At 42.7% G+C, this 20,794-nt stretch overlaps 1 protein-coding gene across 1 annotated transcript in view; it reads left to right on the plus strand.

Moving 5' to 3' along the window:
• The window catches only part of LOC147903804 (serine/threonine protein phosphatase 2A 59 kDa regulatory subunit B' eta isoform-like), a 47,080-nt gene extending 29,277 nt beyond the window's left edge, over window positions 1-17,803 (plus strand). The window contains exon 2 of the mRNA XM_087401395.1: window positions 16,800-17,803. Coding sequence (XP_087257521.1) covers window positions 16,800-17,099 — 300 coding nt within the window. The 3' untranslated portion in view covers window positions 17,100-17,803. The remainder of the gene's footprint in view (window positions 1-16,799) is intronic.
• Window positions 17,804-20,794: the final 2,991 nt, after the last annotated feature.

Consider the following 20,794-nt stretch of genomic DNA (forward strand, 5'->3'; position numbering starts at 1 on the left):
AAAAACTTTAGGACAAAAGGCTTTCAACTATGGAGAGATAGGTAAAAGGCTTTCAGAGCATTCAAAATCTTCTATCCTTAAAGAACCTTGTTGTTGTAAAAGTAAGAGATTCCAAAGCTTTATTGATGCTGATTTAGGACATGTAGTCACAACTGATACCTCAATTTTGCTTTCTAGTAACCTAAGAGACCTTTTCATGAAAGGCAAAAATTTCGATTGTACTCTTTTAAAGAGTCTTGCCTTTTAAAAGCTATCGATAAGGGAATCTCAAAGTTTGTTTTGCAATTAGAAGAATGTTTAGGAGTTAAAAATATCTTATCAGAATGGAAGGGGAAGATTTTGAAGAAAGTTACTTTGAAACTAGAAGAAGTCCCTTCGGTTATTTGCTCAAAGAAAAGTAACCATCTTTCGAAAGAAGATGAAACTCTTCTTCGAAAATTCCATAGGAATTTTGTCATTTCTTATGTGGACAAATGTTCCAATAACTTTGTTTTTATTTGCAAAAAGTTTTACTTAGAATGTCTTTTGAGAGAAGTGAACTCGTCTGCCAAAACTTACGCCCCCGCCTTAGTTTCTCAAAAGATTTGATCTCAAAACATCAGAGTTTTTGCAAGTCTTCTGGGTTTGTTTGCAATCCAAGCATACCTTTTCTTTGTGCTGCTTGGAAGTTTCACAAAACTCCAAAAAAGCCAAGATTTATTGCAGCTGCTTGTGAGACTACTTTGACGAATATCTCTAAATGGCTAAGCTACTGCTTCAAAGCCATGTTGCCTAGTGTCCATGAACTTTGGAGGGACTTATTAAAAGAGGCAGATGTCCCCTCGAACTCAAGCTGGATTTTAAATGACTCTGTAGGAGTGATTTCTGTTGTAAAATTTTTTAATTCCTCTCGAAGCATTCAGGAAAAAGAGTCTCCTATTCTCCTTCAAACCTATGATTTTACGACGCTTTACACAAAGATTGAGCTGGAAGACCTGAAGTTTAGAATTAAAAAGCTAGTGGCTGAAGTTTTCAAGCTGAGATTTGACAAAGATAGATGCAAAGTGCTAAAAGTTGAGAAAACAGCCTTATGCTTTGACTTTTTGTGGCTAAAAAATAAAGATCGTGACATAGGTTCTAAAAAGAAAAGATACACAAAGGTAGTAAGTGTAGAAGATGTTTGCTCTTGGATAGATTTTCTTTTAGATAATCTTTACATCACAATAGGTGATTCTTTGTTTCAACAAGTTATAGGAATCCCCATGGGCACTAATTGTGCCGGTCTTTTTAGCAAACTTTTATCTTTTCACTTATGAATTTGAGTTTATGCAACGTCTTATTTCTATCAATACCTGCCCTATCATTTTACATAAGCTTAGTCAAGTTAGGCGTTTTATAGATGATTTATTTGTACCAGATGTTCCTAACTTTCAAGACTTTATGTACAAAAACGCTAGAGCTTTTGGAGAAGGAATCTATGCTCGTGACTCTTGTGAACTGAACTGCACTTCAAAAGGGGATTCTTGTGTTTTCTTAGATCTTAGACTTTCTCAATCTACCATAGGATTAGAGGTTGATATATACGATAAACGTGAACAACCTGAATATAGTGGTTTACACATTATAAAAATGCCTCACATTGACTCAAACATTTCTGATTTGGCAAAATATGGAGTCATTTCTTCCCAATTCCATAGATTTTCCCGCCTTTGTACAACTAAGGAGTCTTTTATCACTCATTGTAGTAATTTGATCACTTTACTATTACACAAGAGGTATAATCCAAGGAAAATAATGAAAAAAGTTCGCACATTCTTAGATATGAAGTCTTTTATCTATGGTGTTTCGGCCTTAGGTTTGTTTAGAATGATTGAACTTAAGCTGAAAACAAAAAGCGGGGAGCTGAATAGCCCGTTTTTCTTTTAGTTTCAAAAGAGAGTTTGTTTGAGTATACTTGTGCTTTCTAAGTTAGAAATGTATTTTTGCCTCTTTGCAGAAACGAGACATAAGTGTAAAGTGCCTTTTAACTTTTTATGTTTTAAATAAGAGAGAGAGAGAGAGAGAGAGAGAGAGTTTTTAGTTTTTTGGAAGTTTTTGTTTCTTGACTTGCTTGTTTATTTTTGCTTAAGTAACCTGCTTCGTTTCTTCTTTATTTCTTGTTTTCATTCTCTTTTGTTTATTTGACGTATTTTAGCAAGCACTGGGTTTGCCCAAGAGACTCCGCGGGTCTTTAGAAACCCAGTATAGCTGCTTATGCTTGGGCACTGATGACGACATAAGTGTTGCTTTGCTTGCTAAGTATGTCTTCCTTTTGCTTTTCATAAAAGTTTTTGTTTACCTCTTTTTTCTTCTCTTTCATTTTCTCTTTTATTTTCTTTGTAGATTTTTGATCTTTAGAACAACAAAAAATTCTAAATTTGTATGATTGGACTTATTCTAGTCTTACAAAGGTACATACAAAGCTTTATTGAGCTTGCATACCTTAAGTGCATTTCCTGAAATTTCAAAGCCTGGAGGTTGTTTGACATAAACCTCTTCCAACAAGTCTCCATTAAGGAAGGCTGTTTTTATGTCTAACTGATGAACATTCCATTGAAAATTTGCAGCCATTGCGATAACTGACCGGAGGGTTGTCATTCTGGATGTAGGAGCAAAAGTCTCCTCATAGTCTATGCCCTTTTTCTGAGCATATCCTTTTGCGACCAGCCTTGCCTTGTACCTGTCAATGGTGCCATCTGGCTTTCTTTTAACTTTGAAAACCCACCGTGTACCTATGGCATGTTTACTTGGTGGCAAATCGATAACTTCCCATGTTTGATTTTTTTGAATGGACTGCAACTCATCGTGCATGGCATTCATCCAATGCACATTATCTTGTGCCTCTTCAAATGTCTCAGGTTCCTCCTCATCAAGAAGAGTACCTGCATAAGTTGATTCAACTGAAAGAGCACCTCCCCCATGCCTTATTGCACTCCGAGTTCTGCCAGGTAATGGAGCATCAATTTTACTCTCCCTGAGAGTGTGTAACAGCCAATTTGGGACTGTTTTTGCTGCATGTATATCTACAATTTCTTGCTGAACAACCTCTTCCATGGCTTGTGGAGGTGGTATGACATCCTGTGGCTGAATCGGAGCATGTGGAGGTATCTGAAAATTTTGATTTTCATCAGATATATCAGCAGGGGAATCCAAGGCAATGGGTAGTAACCCCTCAAAGACATCACTGGAAGAAGGGGAGAGAGCAAATGTGAGAGTAAGAGTAGGAGAGTGAGAGAGCTGAAAACGATAGTTGCAATTAGATGAGTGTGTACAACTGAATAGAGTGATAGGTTTTGTCTAAGTGACAAAACCTTATCCTTCACTAACCGTAGTTAGTGAACTAATTGTGGTTAGGGGGAAAAACCTCCAAGTGAGGAAAAAGTGCTCCTAACCTACTTATTACATTACATTGGTCAGTGCTAAATTATAGCAATAATTCTAACACTCTAATATCGTGAAACTCATGTTATGCATAATGCGTGACAACGCATTAGCAACTTTATTATCCTTCCCTCTTCGGTACTGAATCGTCAAGTTAAACTCCTGCATGAGTTCTACCCACCTAGCTTGGCGGCCTCTCAAGTCAGGTCGTTTACAAAAATGTTTTAGAGTATCATGATCAACATCAACATAAAACTTTGATCCATACAAATAATATCTCCATGTTTTCAGAGCATGGACAACAACATACAACTCTAATTCATGAGTTGGTCAATTTCGTTGAGAGGGAGAAAGCTTCTTGCTTTCAAAGGCTATTAGCCTTTTCTCTTGGAGGAGAACTGCTCCTACCGCAATGCCACTTGCATCGGTTTCAAGGAAAAACGGTTTCTGGGGATCAACTATTTTTAACACCGGTTCTGAGACCACAGCTTGTTTTATGGTGTTAAAACTTTCTTGTTGATTCTGTCCCCATATAAAAGGTACTTTATTTGAGTTCAGATCAATGAATGGCGATACTATTTCAGAATATCCTTTGATATGCCTTCGATAAAATTAGACAAATCCCAAGAATGATCGCAAAGCGATCAAACTCTGAGGGATTGGCCAAGTTAGAATCGCAGCCACTTTCTTTGGATCCATTTCTACCCCCTCAAGAGTAATTATGAATCCTAAATATTCAAGTCTTACCATACACAGTATAGTTTTCTTTTTATTTACATAAAGACTGGCTTTCCTCGAAGTATTGAACACTATACTTAAGTGTTCATGATGCTCAGTAATACTTTTACTGAATACCAGAATATCGTCAATAAAATGTACTACAAACTTTCCGATATAGGGACGTAGTAAATCGTTCATAAGCATGACGAATGTAGCTGGAGTATTGGTAAGTCCAAAGGGCATTACCAAAAACTCATAATGTCCAAACCTGCTTCTAAAAGCGGTTTTATGCACATCCTCGGCTCTAATACGGATCTGATGGTAGCCACATTTAAGATCTATCTTACTAAAAATTACGGCTCCATGTAATGCATCTAGCAAATCATCGATTCGAGCCATTGGATACCTGTGCTTAATAGTGATATTATTCAATGCTCTGTAATCTATACAAAGACGAAAAGTATCATCTTTCTTCTTCTTTAATATCACTGGCGAAGCAAAAGGTGAGAAACTTGGTTGAATCTGTCCCAACTTGAGGTATTCTTCCAGTTGTCTTCGTACCTCCGCTTCTTCGGTAAAACTCAACCTATAGGGAGGTCTATTTACAGGTTCTGCCCCTGGGATTAGTTCAATCTTATGCTGAATATTCCGCTCTGGAGGTAAGCCATAAAGTAGCTCATCCCTAAAAAAATCAGAGAACTCCTCAACTATTTGAGAGGGAAAGAATGAGGGAGAAGTACAACGGGGAGAGAGTGAGAGAGAGGAGTGACACAAAAGATGTGGGTGTGAAGTGATGAGCCACACCACAAACTCATAGGTTTTATTAGGATTAGGTTTTTCACCCTATGACTGTCTTAAGACAGTCATAGGTGTCATATCTTTAATAAAGGGGTGGCAATGTGCCTTTACCCCAACAACCTCCCACCTAAAGGCCAATGTGCCTAAAGGGGAGAAAAGAATAAAAATTACAGCAATATACAGTTACTGTATACAGGACCATAAAATAAGAATGGTCTCATCCTAATCCCATGATGTGGCGGCAATGTGCAAACCGCTCTGTAGGCAAGCTCTTAGTGAGCAAATCTGCAGGATTATCATCAGTATGTACCTTCACAAGCTCAAGTCGCTTGTCTTCGATTGATGAAATGATATTTCACATCTATGTGCTTGGTCTTTTGATGAAAGACCGGATTCTTTGCCAACATGATAGCACTCTGACTATCACAATGCAAAACTGGCATATCTCCTGTAATGCCCAAATCTCCCACCAGTCGAGTAAGCCATATTGCTTCCTTGCAAGCCTCAGTGGATGCAACATATTCAGCTTCAGTAATTGACAGTGCAACGCATTTCTGCAATTGAGACACCCATGATATAGCACCTCCTGCAAATGTGAAAATATAACCGGTAGTAGATTTCCGGTTATCTGCATTCCCTGCATAGTCTGAATCTGTAAAACCATGCACCAATGCATCCTGCCTACCATAGCATATGCACAAGTCTTTGGTACCCTTGAGATACCTCAAGACACCTTTCACTGCTTCCCAGTGCCGCTTGCCTGGATTTGCCATATACCTGCTGATGACTCCCACGGCAAAAGCAATATCCGGACGAGTGGCAACCATGGCATACATTAAAGAACCAACTGCAGATGCATACGGAACCTTGGCCATTTCAGCCTTATCATCATCTGATCTGGGGCTGTCCTTACTGCTGAGTTTTAAATGTGGAGGCAACGGGGTACTAATAGACTTCCCCCCCTCCATTTTAAACCTCTGCAGTACTTTGTCAATGTACTCCTTCTGTGACAGAAACAAAAGTCCCTTGGACCTGTCATGAGTAATCCGCATGCCAAGAATATGGTTTGCATCACCCAAGTCTTTCATGTCAAAAGACTTATGCAGTTGTTTCTTCAAAGCACTAATCTCATGCTGAGATTTACTGGCAATTAGCATGTCATCCACATATAGAATGAGTAGCATCAAACTGCCATCCTTTGCCCGTTTGGTGTACAAGCAATGATCGGTCTCACACCTATGATACCCTTGGGACTGCATGAAGGCATCAAACTTCTTGTACCATTCTCTTGGTGCCTGCTTGAGTCCATACAAGCTCCTCTTGAGCTTACACACAAGCTGCTCTTTCCCTTTAACAGCATATCCCTCTGGCTGACTCATATAGATCTCATCATGGAGATCTCCGTGAAGAAAAGCAGTCTTCACATCCATCTGACATAAATCCATGTCCTCATGAGCAACAAGAGCTAACACTGCTCTCAAAGTAGTCATCTTGACTACAGGGGAAAAGATCTCATCAAAGTCAATGCCCTTCTCCTGCTTAAATCCCTTGGCAACCAATCTGGCCTTATACCTCGGTAAAGCATTTGAATCCACTTTGACTTTGTAAACCCACTTGCATGGCAAAACCTTTCTGCCTACTGGTAGCTGCACCAAGTCCCATGTGTCATTTTGAAGTAGGGAGTCCATTTCTGACTGCATGGCTTTCTCCCACTTCCTTTTCTCTGTTCTTCCCATAGCTTCCTTGAAGCTGGAAGGCTCACCACAATCTGTCAGCATGATAAAATCAGCCACATTATTGGCTCCTGGAACAAACTTGTTAGGAGGCCGTTGTACACGGGTGCTCCTCCTAACAAAATGTTCCGGATTAGGCTGCTGTCTAGCCTGTTCGTCATGCATGACGGGTGGCTGTACCACATATTTGGCTGTTCTACAGCCCCATTTGCTGGCATATCCAGTGGTGCATCATTGGCAAAATTATCTGGCTGATTTTCAGCCTGTATACCCTCTTGAACAGGGTTATCTGCAGCAGCCTGCTGCTGCATATAAATGGGCATTCTTTGCTGTCCGACATCATCATAAATAACCCTCCTGTATTCCACAGGTTGCACGGGTTCTTTGTGTACACTATCCTCTTTAAAGATGACATCATTGCTGCGTATAATCTTCCGTTTAACGGGATCCCATAACCTGTACCCCATTTCACCTTCGTCACCATAACCCATAAAGATGCATCTGGAAGACTTTGGCTCCAGTTTGGTGCGCAGTTCTTTGCGTATATGAGCAAAGCACTCGCAGCCAAACACACGTAAGTGCTTATATGAAGGTGGCTTGCCAGACCACACCTCTTCTGGTACTTTCAACTCCAAAGCCTTGTTCGGCGACCTGTTAATTATGTGAACTGCTGTTTGCACGGCTTCTGCCCAAAAGCCATGGGGCAATGCAGCATAAGACAACATACATCGAACCTTCTCCTGAATAGTTCGATTCATCCGCTCACTTACACCATTTTGAGATGCATTATGAGGGGCTGTGAGTTCCCGTTTAATGCCCTTAGCTTCGCAAAACTGTACAAAAGCATTTGACACATACTCACCCCCATTATCGGATCTGAGGCATTTCAGCCTGCGACCTGTCCGATTCTCAACCTGAGCGACAAACTTCTTGAAAGCATCTAAGGCATCGCTCTTATGCTTCAAGAAATAGACCCACACTTTGCGTGTGGCATCATCAATAAAAGTAATGAAATACTTTGCACCCCCTAGTGATAGCTGTGGCATCTCACACAAATCAGTGTGCACTAGATCAAGCGGTGCTCTATTTTGGGGAGTTCTCCTCTTATGAGGAGTCATAGAATGCTTGCCAAATATGCAATGATCACAAGTAGGCAAATCTGAAAAAGAAAGAGACGGCAGATAACCCAAACGTGACAGTTCTTGCATTCCTTTAACGGACATGTGTCCCAACCGGCTATGCCACAATGAAACCTTCGGCAGCTCGGTTATGGCAACAACATGATTACCTACACTGGAAACATAAAGAGGGTACAAGGTATCACTCTTATAACCCTCAGCCACTACAACCTGGCCATCAGTAATCACCCATTTGGAATCCCCAAATGTGGTGTGGTAACCACTGTCATCCAACAAGCCAGTGCTAATCAGATTTTTCTTGATTTGTGGCACATGGCGAACACCATCAAGCATAAATATGCGTCCATCAGGGAATACTATCTGTATACTGCCAATCCCTGCAATCTGACATGCATAGTTGTTCCCAAGGTGAACAACTCCATGAGTACCTGTGTAGGAAGTAAACCACTCCCTATGAGGAGTAACATGAAAAGAAGCACCTGAATCCAAGAGCCAGGTGTGCATGTCATGGCCATCAATAACCAAAGTATGTGCAATTACAGCAGAAGAGCATAAAACATCATGCCTGTCACTTTCACTGTCTTCTGCTGCAACATTCACTGCATCCAAGTCATCTACCTTGGCCTTGCCTTTGCCTTTGCTTCCACTGCCTGCATCCTTTGCCTCATCCTTCTTGGCTTTCTGATCCCGTATAAACTTGAAGCACTTAGACTTCACATGTCCCTTCTTGCCACAATAAAAGCATTCAATATCCTTTTTGCCACGGGACTGACTGCGGGATTTGGACTTACTAGCAGATCTCCCCTTCTGCTGAGTCCTGCCTCTTTCTTGTACCTGCAAAGCATTTGAAGACTTGCTGCCCGCATTATTCTTCCTGCTCATCTCCTCCCCAAGGAGAGAGCTCTCTACATCAGCATATATAAGAGTGACATTTGAATTAGACAGGGTGGTCTTGAAAGTGTCCCAACTCTCAGGGAGGGTACACAACAAGAAAGTAGCCTTGAACTCCTCATCAAGGTTCAACCCCTGTGCAATCAGCTGTGTAAAGATGGCATTGAACTCACTCAAGTGTGAGGTCATAGCTGTACCTTCCTGCCATAGGCCATAAGAGGTCTTTTCAGCCTGAACATTGAACACAAGAGAATCACTGAGAGTAAGCATGATAGCAGCCCTTGCGGACAAATCTAGCTCCTCCCACTCATGATCTGACATCCTAGATGGCTTGACACCCTTCACCCTTATGGGCTTAGAAATCTTCTTTAGCAGAAGTACATTCAAACACTGTTCTGCCCATAATGCATAATTGTGTGCCCCTTCCAATTTCTTTATGTTCAGAATTGATGATTCACTTCCCCCTGATGCCATATCAGATAAGGAAAGTACCTGACTCCCTGTAAGTAAAAAATGACTGAATAAAATTCTGATTTCTCAGAAAAACCTGCTCTATCAAGAGCCAGGAGCACTCACAATAGTGCTGTTTTTACTGTCAAAAAATCTGCAGCAAAACAGAAAAATTTCCCTCCAGTTACTGTACCTTCTGACACACTGTACCGTGCTCAAATAGGCATAAAACAGTAATTTCAGAATGCTGCAGCTGTTCCACAAGTGCTTTAACTGTGCATCATCAGCTGACGAAGCACAAAACACTGCTGTCCTGGACACTTTTCCCACCTCAGATGAGGTATTGCACTGATTTTATATGCATAAACCACTTGTCATACACTGTTTTGTTCACTGAAAAGAGGCTCCAGACACTTCAGCCTGTCACAAACCTGCAACAGAAAATGGGACAAATCCCAAGCAATCACCCTTCTGCCAAGGGGATAAAAGGCATTTGAAGGTCTCAAACAATAACTCAAGTGCTCTCAAGCAAAATCTGGGCAAAAGCCCCTTGATTTGACACCTGTATCAAGTGAAAAAAACACCTCAACACTGAGGTAGCATACAAAATACAGCGCTCTCCTGGCACTTTCACCTGACAATGCAATGCATAAACAGCCCTGTGTACACAATAACAACACAGATCCCAACGTACAAACACTGAAGAGAAAATCTTTTGAGCACTGTCAACGATGGACAGTTAGGGACCGAGTAAACTCGATGCGCCCTGGCCAAGCGTGGCTCAACTGAGATTTTTCAAGGTGTCGTACACAAAATGTGACCTGCAGAAATGTCACTAAATACACTGCGGAAACAAGACCAATGTGGGCTCCCTGGCTCCACACTGCCTCAAGGCATACACTGCATAAACTTCCAGGCAAAAGCCCTTGATTTGCACTCAGCAAAAGCATAAAAGCCCTCTGCAAAGTCAAGGCATATGACCTTCCCTTAACAAGATAACTGTGCAACCACCACACAATTGTGGCACTAGTCACCTCAAGCACGAGGGACAAGAGTGTACTTGCTGTACCTCAAAAACACAGTTTTGAGAACTGAAAAAATTCCGGGAATGAAGAGCAGAGTGCTCTCTCCTTTTCTTTCTTCCCCAAGACAAAATTTCTGTACCTGCTGTACCTGCGCAGGGTACGAAATCCCAGAACAGAGGAAAAAAAATTTCGACAGGTACCTGTACGGCTTCCGTACGGACAGTACGGATGGCTGTACGGGACGCTCTCGTACGGCTGCCCCGTGTGCTGCCTGGGTGCGTGCCGGTGCTGCGCACTGGCTGCGCCCGCTTGGTAGCGGGTAGCTGCTGCTAGCTGCTGCTGTTGCAGCTGCTGGCGCTGCTCCGCGCCGCCCTGCTCTGCCCGCACGCACGCTGCCCCGTGCTGCCCCGCGCTACCCCGCGCTGCTGCTCGTACTACCCCGCGCTGCTGCCCGCGCTACCCCGCGTTGCTGCTCGCGGCCGAGCTCGCTGTTGCCGTTGCTGAGGGCATGAGGCCCGAGGGGAGAGGAAGGGGTAGAGGGAGTGGTAGGCAGGAGTGGAGGGGGAGAGATGAAGGCTCTGATACTAGTTGAGAGGGAAAGAATGAGGGAGAAGTACAACGGGGAGAGAGTGAGAGAGAGGAGTGACACAAAAGATGTGGGTGTGAAGTGATGAGCCACACCACAAACTCATAGGTTTTATTAGGATTAGGTGTCATATCTTTAATAAAGGGGTGGCAATGTGTCTTTACCCCAACACTATTTGATCATCCAGCTTGGCCATCTCTCCATTTTGGGCAACATCAGTGCTAGCCGAAGAATCATCAACCGGCTCTATCGATGCTATACAAAGAAATAAAAACTCTTCTTGAGCTTTTCGAATTTCCATCACGGAAATCAACGGTCCTTGAGGTATATCCTTTTCACCTCGTAAGACATACAGCGCATCATTAATCTTGAATTGATAAATGTGCTTTTTCCAATCTATGGCTGGATTCTTCCTAGAATGCCAAGCCTTACCTAGGGCTATGTCTGCATGAGCAAGCTTAGTCATTTCAAAATCAAGCTTCTCAGCATAGTCATGAATTCGAAGCTCCAACTGGGTAACCCTTTGGTCCCATACTTCAGTCTGCCATCCTGACTGTATATGCATAGTCAGATGGGCTAGTCTTTATTTTCAGCCTCTTTACAAGCTTGGAGTTAATTACATTGTGCGTTGACGCTGAGTCAAACAACACAATGACATCATGATTAGCTACTTGCCCTTTCATTTTAATTAACTCCGTATCATTAAAGGCTATATAACCTGTTGCTGTGGGCTTTGACATGATATTATCAGGTGCACTACTCACTTAGCAACAGACACACACAATAAAAAAGGTACTAACCTTTTAGAAGATCTCGCTAGCTGAATCTGCATCTGTTCAGCTCTGGGACTTCCCTCCATTCCTATGTCGCATTCTGAGACTACCATCTCAGCCATCCGACGATCTTTGTTTCGTGGACAATCTTTCCACTGATGAGGTTGAAGGCATCCAAAACACAAGCCTTCTCTCCTCGCTTTTTCCCTTTGCTTTGGGTTCAAAGAAGACTTCGACCAAGCCCGGGCTGCCATTGGTGTTACTTTTCTTTTCATTCCAATGGTGGTACGTGATTTAGGAGTCTCAACTGGTTTCGCCTGCTTGGCTTGACCACTAGGCTGTGAGGCACTCCCTTTGCTAATCCATTTCTTCTTAAACCTAGTTTCCTTCGAGTACCCATACTGAGTTCCAACCTGCACAAACCCACTTGGCTTGTTCCCTTTTGCATCCTCATAGTTTAGGGCTATGGCAATTGCTTCATCTAGCGTGTTCGCATACTTAGCCCGAACTTCCATCTTTATCCGATCATTCAATTTCATATTTATTCACCTTATCCAATCCTATTCCCACAAGAAGAGCTGCTTTTTTAGTCCAAATTTTTCATAATCTTTTACTTGGATTGACTAAGTTAGGGGTTCATCAACCTTCATTACACTTTCTCTGAACTTATCAGTGTATTCTGCCACTGATAAATTTCTCTGACGAAGGTTTCGATACTGATCCCAAGCTCGGGATGCTTCGTCAGGAGGTAAGAAGTATTTTCTAAATTCCTTTTTAAACCCCTTTCAAGTAGTGGATGCTACTCCATCTTTCTGCTGTTTTATCCACCACCTATCCGCTGCCTCATTAAACATATGGGTGGCCTCACGGATTTTCTTCATATCATTCCTGATTTCACAAATGGCGAATGCCTTGTCCCATTTGTGTAACCAGGTCTCAATGATATTGGAACTACGGTCAGACATCCGACCAGAATACTTTTCTGGCCTATAATTGGCAATATTAGGCACCTTAGCCCTCCTAGGCTCGACCGTACGAACACTGGACTCCGATTCCATCGGAGATTTACCTTTCTCCTCATGAGATGGTCTAGCAGACATACTATGCACCATTTTCCTGAGCTTAGATTGTCCTACATTTGCTTGTAACTGTTGCACTAAAATTTGTTGCAAGGCATCCTCTAACATTGCAATTCTGCCAGATAGTGTATGACCTGCTGTGCGCGACACTTGCAGGTTGATCGGACTCCCGACTCTACGGGATCCATCCTAGAAGCTTCTTCTTCTATTTCCATTTAGGTCAATGGGTCTTTAAAAAAAATTTAAAATAAATTATTTTAAACAATAATACACCGCTTGAAACTGTAATTACAATTTGAAAGTCCAACTTCCAAATTTACAGCTAACCAAGCATATATCACATTGTAACCAAAACCACTTTTCCCTGTACTAGGGAAAACTCCTTCAATCGAAATTGACTCAAACATGGAGGCAAATAAACAAGCAAATACTCCAACAAAGCTTAGAAGGCATAGAAAGCTCCCTGGTCATATTTCTGCTGCATGACGAGATTAACTTGACCTTGAAAATCACTCCATCATTCTCAGCGGGACTCCTTGATCGAATTCATATATGTGACGTCGATTTGGCTATTGTTGACCATATCGGCTTTCGTGAACGCAGACGAAATGTCACGGCTAATATAACCAAGCTTTTCACATTCGATCACAGCAAATACACGTGTCTCTACAGGCTAACCCAACCATTCGTCCATGGCAGCGCACGAACCTTGCAGACAGACTCACGCAACCATACCTCGATTGAGTCACCAGTCATCATACGTGAACCACTTACGGGCTACTTTCGTTGTGCGCGGTGACCAATGCGTGCGCCACCGAGATCTCCAAATAACAAAATATCACAGGCAAAATATGACAAGAAAGTCCCGTGACAGCACAGTAGCTCTCTGCAGGTGGTCGTAACTCCAGCAACCTCGCTTTTGAAAAGAGTTACCAGAAAGTCTGAGTTATCGCGTAAGTGGCTCTCGTCATGCGCTGCTCATCAACACTTACCTAATGGCCTGAACTAAACGACGCAAACTTTCTCAGCTTTACTATTTTCGTCTTCCACACCTTCAAATCAACGACGAAATATACGATACCACAATATTACAACAGCTAGTCCCTTCCCGTGATGCCAAGGAGTCCAGAAGGTAACCAAATTATAAACCTGCGACTGTACGCGATCCTGCCATCCTTTCACACGCAACTCCAAGGTTGACGAACTACTGGGTATAATGTGAACCAGATGATGCAAACAACTCGTACCATTATTTGCTCCTTAGCCCGTGAGCTTAAGCATACGCCTGGCCAGCCCAAAACCTCTCGTGATCCCCCTTTTCCAATCACCTGCGGCTCTGATACCAAGTATTAGATGAAAATCTGTCTGCTCCTAGAATGTTACGTCGAATCACGGGCACAGGCACAAGTATTTTCCTCCCAGCCAACCTCGGTGGTAGCAAGCTCTCAGAAAATCAAAAAAAAAAAAACAGATTACGTGAAAGCTTCAGCTTCTAGCTTGCTTATTCCCAACGAGCCCCAAAATTCCCTAGATGGATCTAGTATGCCACATGTCTTCATTTTAGGGTCCTTCCTTGATGCATCATTTACCCCTCTCTTGGGATATCATTGAAAGCATTTGCCCCTAGGCATATTTCATGCATTTAGGTCCCTTAGCCTTAGATCCACCTAGTCTAGTGCCATGTCACCCTCACCAAGGACCTTGACCTTTATTCATTTTTGATCATTTACATGAAGCCCAAACAATTATAATACAAACATTGATCCTTTAAAGGAAAATGTCGACTGACCCTTCCCAGGTCATGTTACCTCGACTTGAGCGTAACAAGGAATCACTTAATGGTACCATACTCTTAATCCTTTCTATCTTAAAGGGTATGTTGCCCTATCAGCTAGATTTAGATGCTCGTTTGGGAGAGACTAAAATGAAATCGTTTAGACTTCACAAGCAGTTGTAGCTTGAATGAAGAGATTTTGGACTACTTATTGATTAGCCTTCTCCTTTAGTGCTAGCCTTCGTCATGGATGAGTCTGCCCTTCACCTTTGGAGTGCCGACAGAAGCTTAGTACGAAGACTTTGTATAAAAGGATGCTCAAGTATGTGTGGGTGTGTCGATTTGTATGTGTGAGAGCATACTTTTATGCTATGGTCTACACCCATTGTTGGGCGCTGATGACGTCAGTGGGGATGCCATAATAGCTAGTCCCTGCTATGCGTGATGGAGTTTATGGTTTTCAATCTTATGAGTGACTATCGTGAGATTTAAATGGCACTATGTTGTCTTTTTAGAGGATGAGTTATCTAGGTATATAAATTCAAATCCAACTTCTTTCCTTAGTGTGTACTACTGTAGATGTTCAGATAGTAAATGAACAATGCTCAAGAGCGAGTAGAAACATCAATATATATTTGTCCAAGGTGGACCAAATCATATTCAAAAGATGGGTAGTGCGCCACCCTTTATAAACAGGGCGCTGACTAGATGTGGACCTTTGTTGCTCCCAAAATGTTCTCCCACCTCCTCATGGAACCTTCAAAACACTCAGACTGCATTGCTTTCCTAGAGCTTGTGTGGGCCTCGTAATGGCACGCTGCAATCACACCTTCCTGTTACTCCCTTGGGCGGCCTATGGTAAGCAGTGCTTGCTCCTGGATCCTTGACCTCCTTGCTGTTGTGAAGGAAGCCAATGATGAGGCACAAGTGTCCCCTGAATCCATATTCTTTTGCTGCTCCTGTGCACCACTATCCAACTATTCTACACTGGGTAGATCTGCCCCTCGTTTGCTCCTGGAATATGTGAAGACCTGAGATCTTTTCTTGCTGCAAACAGTCGCTCCTCTGGACCCACCAGATGGCTGCTTGTCTGCTTCCTGAAGTGGACTAGATTGCTCAAGAACTGCACTAAGTAGTGTCCTCCCATAGGGGTTCTTTTATAGGCTGGAGCCTGCCCTAGTCCGTAGACTTTTACAGACTGGCTGATCAGTCTGTCACCGATTGGTTACAGACTGGCTCGACTAGTCCTGTGGCCTATTTAAGGCATGTGCAGTGTCAATTTGCCTCTGTTGTTTCGTCCAGTGCAACTGTCCACCGCTGGCCCTGCTCCAGCCAACCTGTACCTGCTACAGAACCTGCAATACTGTGCCATTTGCTCCAGAACTTTCACGTGTCTATTGCACCTCTGCTGCACCTGTCTGCAGGGTATTCCTGCTCAGCCCCAACCTGTGGAGCAGTCCTAAACTTGCTGCCTGACTGCTGCATGGCAGCCCTAATCAATGCGGCTTTGTTTGTCTCTTCTCTGACCACCAGATCTGTTGGTACATTTCCCCACGCTCTCTTTATTTTGGGGCTCACAGATGGGGAGGTGACCATGTAAACTCCAACTTAAAAACCTAGGAGGCAAGAAATTCAGATTTGCTACAAAATCCAAGCACTTGTGAATTGCTACAGTTCCCTAAGGAAGGGCACTGCACCGACATCATTCTTTGACAGTTGCAAAAGATGGTCATATGCTTATGCCAATACAAAACCCAACAATACAGCCTTAAGCTTTCATCAGTCCTCTTATGCTTCTTTCTTTACGTAGCAGCTTTCTTTGCAATTCTCTAAATGATTATGTGCACTTGAACAACATAATTCTCTAGAATACCTGTTTGTTGAATTTGCACAGGTGGACATGTGCCTGGTCTCATCTGGATGAATTAGGTTATTTAGTACAAGATCATGATTCACGATTTTGGGGTGGAAAAATTCTGGGGGCTGCTGTTCTTGTCAGTGGCCGTTTTTCCAAATAAAATGCCTTATTTCCTTTAAGATCTTAAAAATTAAGCTGAGATTGGAATTACTCATTGTGCTGTTTTCTGAGTGGGTGCGGAATTGTTTTTGAAGCTGAGTCGAGGCTTCAATCCTTCAACATGCATTTTGCATTTCATGCCGTCATGCAGTTTGGCTCATCTTTATGAAAAATGGGAAAAGGGAGGAATTTTAAATTTTTGGGAGGGTGGGGGGGTCCTCTGTTATGGGATTATAGATGGGGCCAGGAGATTAAATTTATAGAAGGTGCTGGTGTAACATTAACAGGCTTTATATTTGCAGTGTGTCCCTTCCACTATAATGGCCATGAAAATTGACAAACGGATGCATCTTTGTGCTGCTTTTCCACATCAAGGTAGTTTGGTTATGTATACCATATTGTGTTTTCTCTACAGGTTGCAGAGCGGGCTTTATTTTTGTGGAATACAGATCACATTGTAAATCTCGTCACACAAAATCGAGCTGTCATCCTTCCTCTAATCTTTTCTGCCCTAGAAAAGAATACCAGAAATCATTGGAATCAGGCTGTGCACGGCCTCACTTCGAATGCAAGAAAAATGTTTTTGGAAATGGATCAGGATCTTTTTCAGGAGTGCAAGCGTAAGTTTGATGAAGAGGAAGCCAAGGCAAAGGTGATGCAAAAGACACGGGAACTTACCTGGCAGCGCCTGGAAGCACTGGTCTCTTCCAAATAAATCAGATGCAGCAGTCTTGATCCAGCAATGGTCAATCATCAGAAGGCAATCTAAGGACAGCCTTATAACAGAGGTTCTGCTGTTATAAGGGATCTTGGTTCTGCTGGTATCAGCCAGGTTTGTCCTCTAAAAGGCTTGGCCTCTGTCCCAGACAAAGCTTGCAGCAGCAATGCATCGACAAAAGGCCAGATGGCTTCACCTTCCAGGTTGCAAGGACATGTTTAAATAGCCTTGATCCAAATTGACCAATATCTCCTTGCTCATTCCTCTGGCGTCTGAGGATATGCTGATGGTCTAATGAGCGCAAAGACCATGGTGACTGCAAGGAAACCATTTCGTTTCTGAATTGCTGGGTGTAGTCTCTTCCCCCAGTCCCCCCGTTAGTTGCTCCATGTGTTTTCCTTTGATTATCTCGTGGAGAGGTAGCTATTGTTTGTGGCTAAATTGTTTGAGGAAGTCCGAAGTGGCAAGGTCACAATTGCTTTCTGTAAGGAACATGGTAGCTGTTGTACATGTGTGATAGGTGCCATCCGTTAAATCACCTTCCTACAGTGAGACGGACTTGGTGGTTTCCAGAGTTAATGAATCTAGTTGAGCACTTCTATGGCTTCGAAGTATGCTACATTGGGAGAACCAAATACTGCATCAAAAAGTACCATGCTGAAGTCTGCTGTGGAGAACCTACATACTGCATGGATTTAGCTTTGAAGCTGTATTTCCTTAATATTAGTATGATTTTATAATTCCATAGGCTTGCACAGAATGCATTAATGTGAAAGATTCAAAAGATCAAGCCCCTCCTACTATAATGTTGAAGAGCATGCTGTGGTTTAGGTAGTATTCTCAGGCACTACTATGATCAGGGTTCATCGGTATTAAACCACAAAAGGGTAGTATTCTCAGGCACTACTATGATCAGGGTTCATTGGTATTAAACCACAAAAGAGGAGTTAACATTTGGCACCATTGCCAGCGAGGGAGCATGAGAATAGTGAAGGGTATGGCTGGGGGAGTTCAAAAAGCATGATTATAAATCTACTTTAGGCCAAAGTTGAGATATGATGTCCAAAGATGGTGAAGAAAGAGGACCCTTAACCTTGAAACCTAAGGGTGGAAGAAGTGACATCTCATACGCACCAAGTAAGAATGACATACTTGCTGCTGAGACCAAGCTTGCCTAGGGTTGAAGAGTAGAGGTGGCTGGATAACTCAAGGACCTAGAGCAGCCAAATTAAAATGCACTACCAAAGAAACTTGTGAACTAGGATAATTCACTATTACTAGAGAAGCAGCACGAAGGCCATCTATCTAATGAACAAAAACGTGTTTTATGTATTGTGCATTGTATTCGATGGTAGATTAGATAGTTGAAGTTACTAGAAGCCCTACCTACCTTTGCATTGGATAATTGGGAGTCCCTCTTCAAGTGTGTGGTTGTATTGTGCGAATGGTGTAAGAGCCAGCTCACGTTGGACAATTTTGTGAGCTCCCAACTTTTCCCCTTGCACCTTCTCTTGATTTGATTGCATCATATACCCCAACCTCGCCAGTTCTTATTATTAATGAACTCCTTGCCACTTGACATCTTGCACTCATATGTGAAGACAAAGATCCTCATTAGTTCACCTTTCTTAGCTTCTTTGCCCAAATAATTTGACCCCTACCAATACATTTGCAAAGCCCAAAGCCCCATCATACTCATCTGGCGTTTGGGCCCAAGCCTAGATTTTTAAGGACCTTGATGAGGTCACCAAGATTGTACTAGAATTTGGTCAACTTGGTTTTATTATTGTTTCTTGTAAACCTACCTCAACTTGCTCTTCACTCCCTTAATTGATTGATTTGTTTCCATAGACATGGGTGCAACCCCTTCCTCGAAACGACTAAAGCCATCTTAGTTGTCTCCTACTATAGAGCAAGAATATTATATGGGGTACATGCATTGTTGAAAGGGAGCTTTTACAAAGGATTATTATCTTAGTGACCTCAAGTCTCATGATTGGCACAAGCTCTTATAGGTATGTCATAATGGCAAGACTCTCTATTGTGTTGAAAGGATCATTGCTACGCTCTAGTTGAGGTGGCATGACCTCGGAAGAATTAGTCGACATTTTCCCTAAGGATCTACGTTTGTAATATATGTGTTTGCGCTTCATGTAAATGATCGAGAGGGAATTAATGTCAAGGTCCTAGGTGAGGGTTGATAGCACCAGACTAGGTGGATTTAGGGCTAAGGGCCTAATGTAAGAAATGTGCCTGGGGGTAAAGGATTTCAAAGTATCCCAAGAGAAGGGAAAAAAAAGATGCATTAGGAAAGGCCCTATAATGATGGCATGTGGCATTTAGATCCATCTAGGGAGGTGGGGCTTGTAGGAGTTAGTGAGAGAATGAGAAGGGACCTTCACGTATGTTTTTTCAAATTTTGATTTTCTCTGTGTGTACTCACGCTCCAGCAAGGTTGGTTGGGTGGAAAGTTATGGGGCTAGCTCCTGTGATTATCAGTAGTTAGTTGAGAGTCTGTAACATTTGGTATCAGAGCTCGGGAAGGCGAGCTTGGGAAGTGATAGCGTGAGGCTTCACGGTGGCCAGCGTGACGTGATGCAGAGCGTTGGAGACGGTACCAGCGTAGTAGGTTGTGACGAAACTTGGAGCGACGTCACGAGCAGTCCGTCTCAGATACATCGAAATAGCTTGGCATGCAGCTGAGAGAATAGATTGCCATCAGAGTAGCGCAGAGGTTGACTACGAGTTCGTGGGTTGAGAAGCGAATGGAATTGAAGGGTCGAGCGATCTGCCTTCATAGCAATTCGTCAGCAGATTCCGTTGGTTGACGGTGGTGCAAGAGTGACAGCACAGTTGCAGCGAAGGCTCACAGGCTTGACCTGCTCCTGGTTCTAGGATATAGCGACTCGTAATACAGCGGGTAGATTTCGACGAATAGCATCCAATAGATTGACGAGGAGCTACGTAGCGGAAGCCCGTATGGTCTTCTGCGTTCCTAGGTACCAGTAGGTTGATGGCGCAAGATCACGATTTGAGAGACGATGCAGTAGCGGATTATGGTTTACTGTTGGTCATCGATCGCTGCTTGGAACAGAGACTCAACGGATGGTTAATGGTTTGGCATTCAACCACCAGTTTGCTAAGGAGGCAGAGAAATCACGATCTGATTGGGGTTCCCTAACATCGAATTCATAGACCAGGGAGCACTTTACCCATTTTCCCCTTTGTTTTTATCATTTCTAATTTGTTAGAAACAGATTAGGTTTTCGTGGGTTGCCAGGTTACATGAAGGAGAAGATGCCATAGATGTGTTATGTGTTAGTAGTTGTAGCAGACTCGGGAAATTTTTTTTTGGCTTCTCCAAAAAAATTTGTGGACAGTCTTTGAGCCTATACTTGTGTATATGCCTGTGTGCTTCAGTCAGAGTTGATTTACAGGAATTTCCCTAGTATAGGGAAAAGCGGTATTTGGGTTATGCCTTTGTCAAATGCCTAGTCAGTGTGCATGTAGGATTGCAGGTATTCCCTAGAATAGGGAATTGTGTCAAAGTGCGAGTACACTGAATTTTGTCAGTTTGTTTTGTAAATACAGTGTTCTAGCGGTGTTTAAAAAAAAAAAACCACAAAATAAAACAAAACACCCATTGACCTGAATGGAAGAAGCAGGAGCTTCCAGGATGGACCTTGTAGAGT

This window comes from Dipteris shenzhenensis, chromosome 3 (assembly GCF_047967505.1).
Source record: "Dipteris shenzhenensis isolate YYH24624 ecotype China chromosome 3, Dip_SZ_1.0, whole genome shotgun sequence".
NCBI lineage: Eukaryota > Viridiplantae > Streptophyta > Polypodiopsida > Gleicheniales > Dipteridaceae > Dipteris > Dipteris shenzhenensis.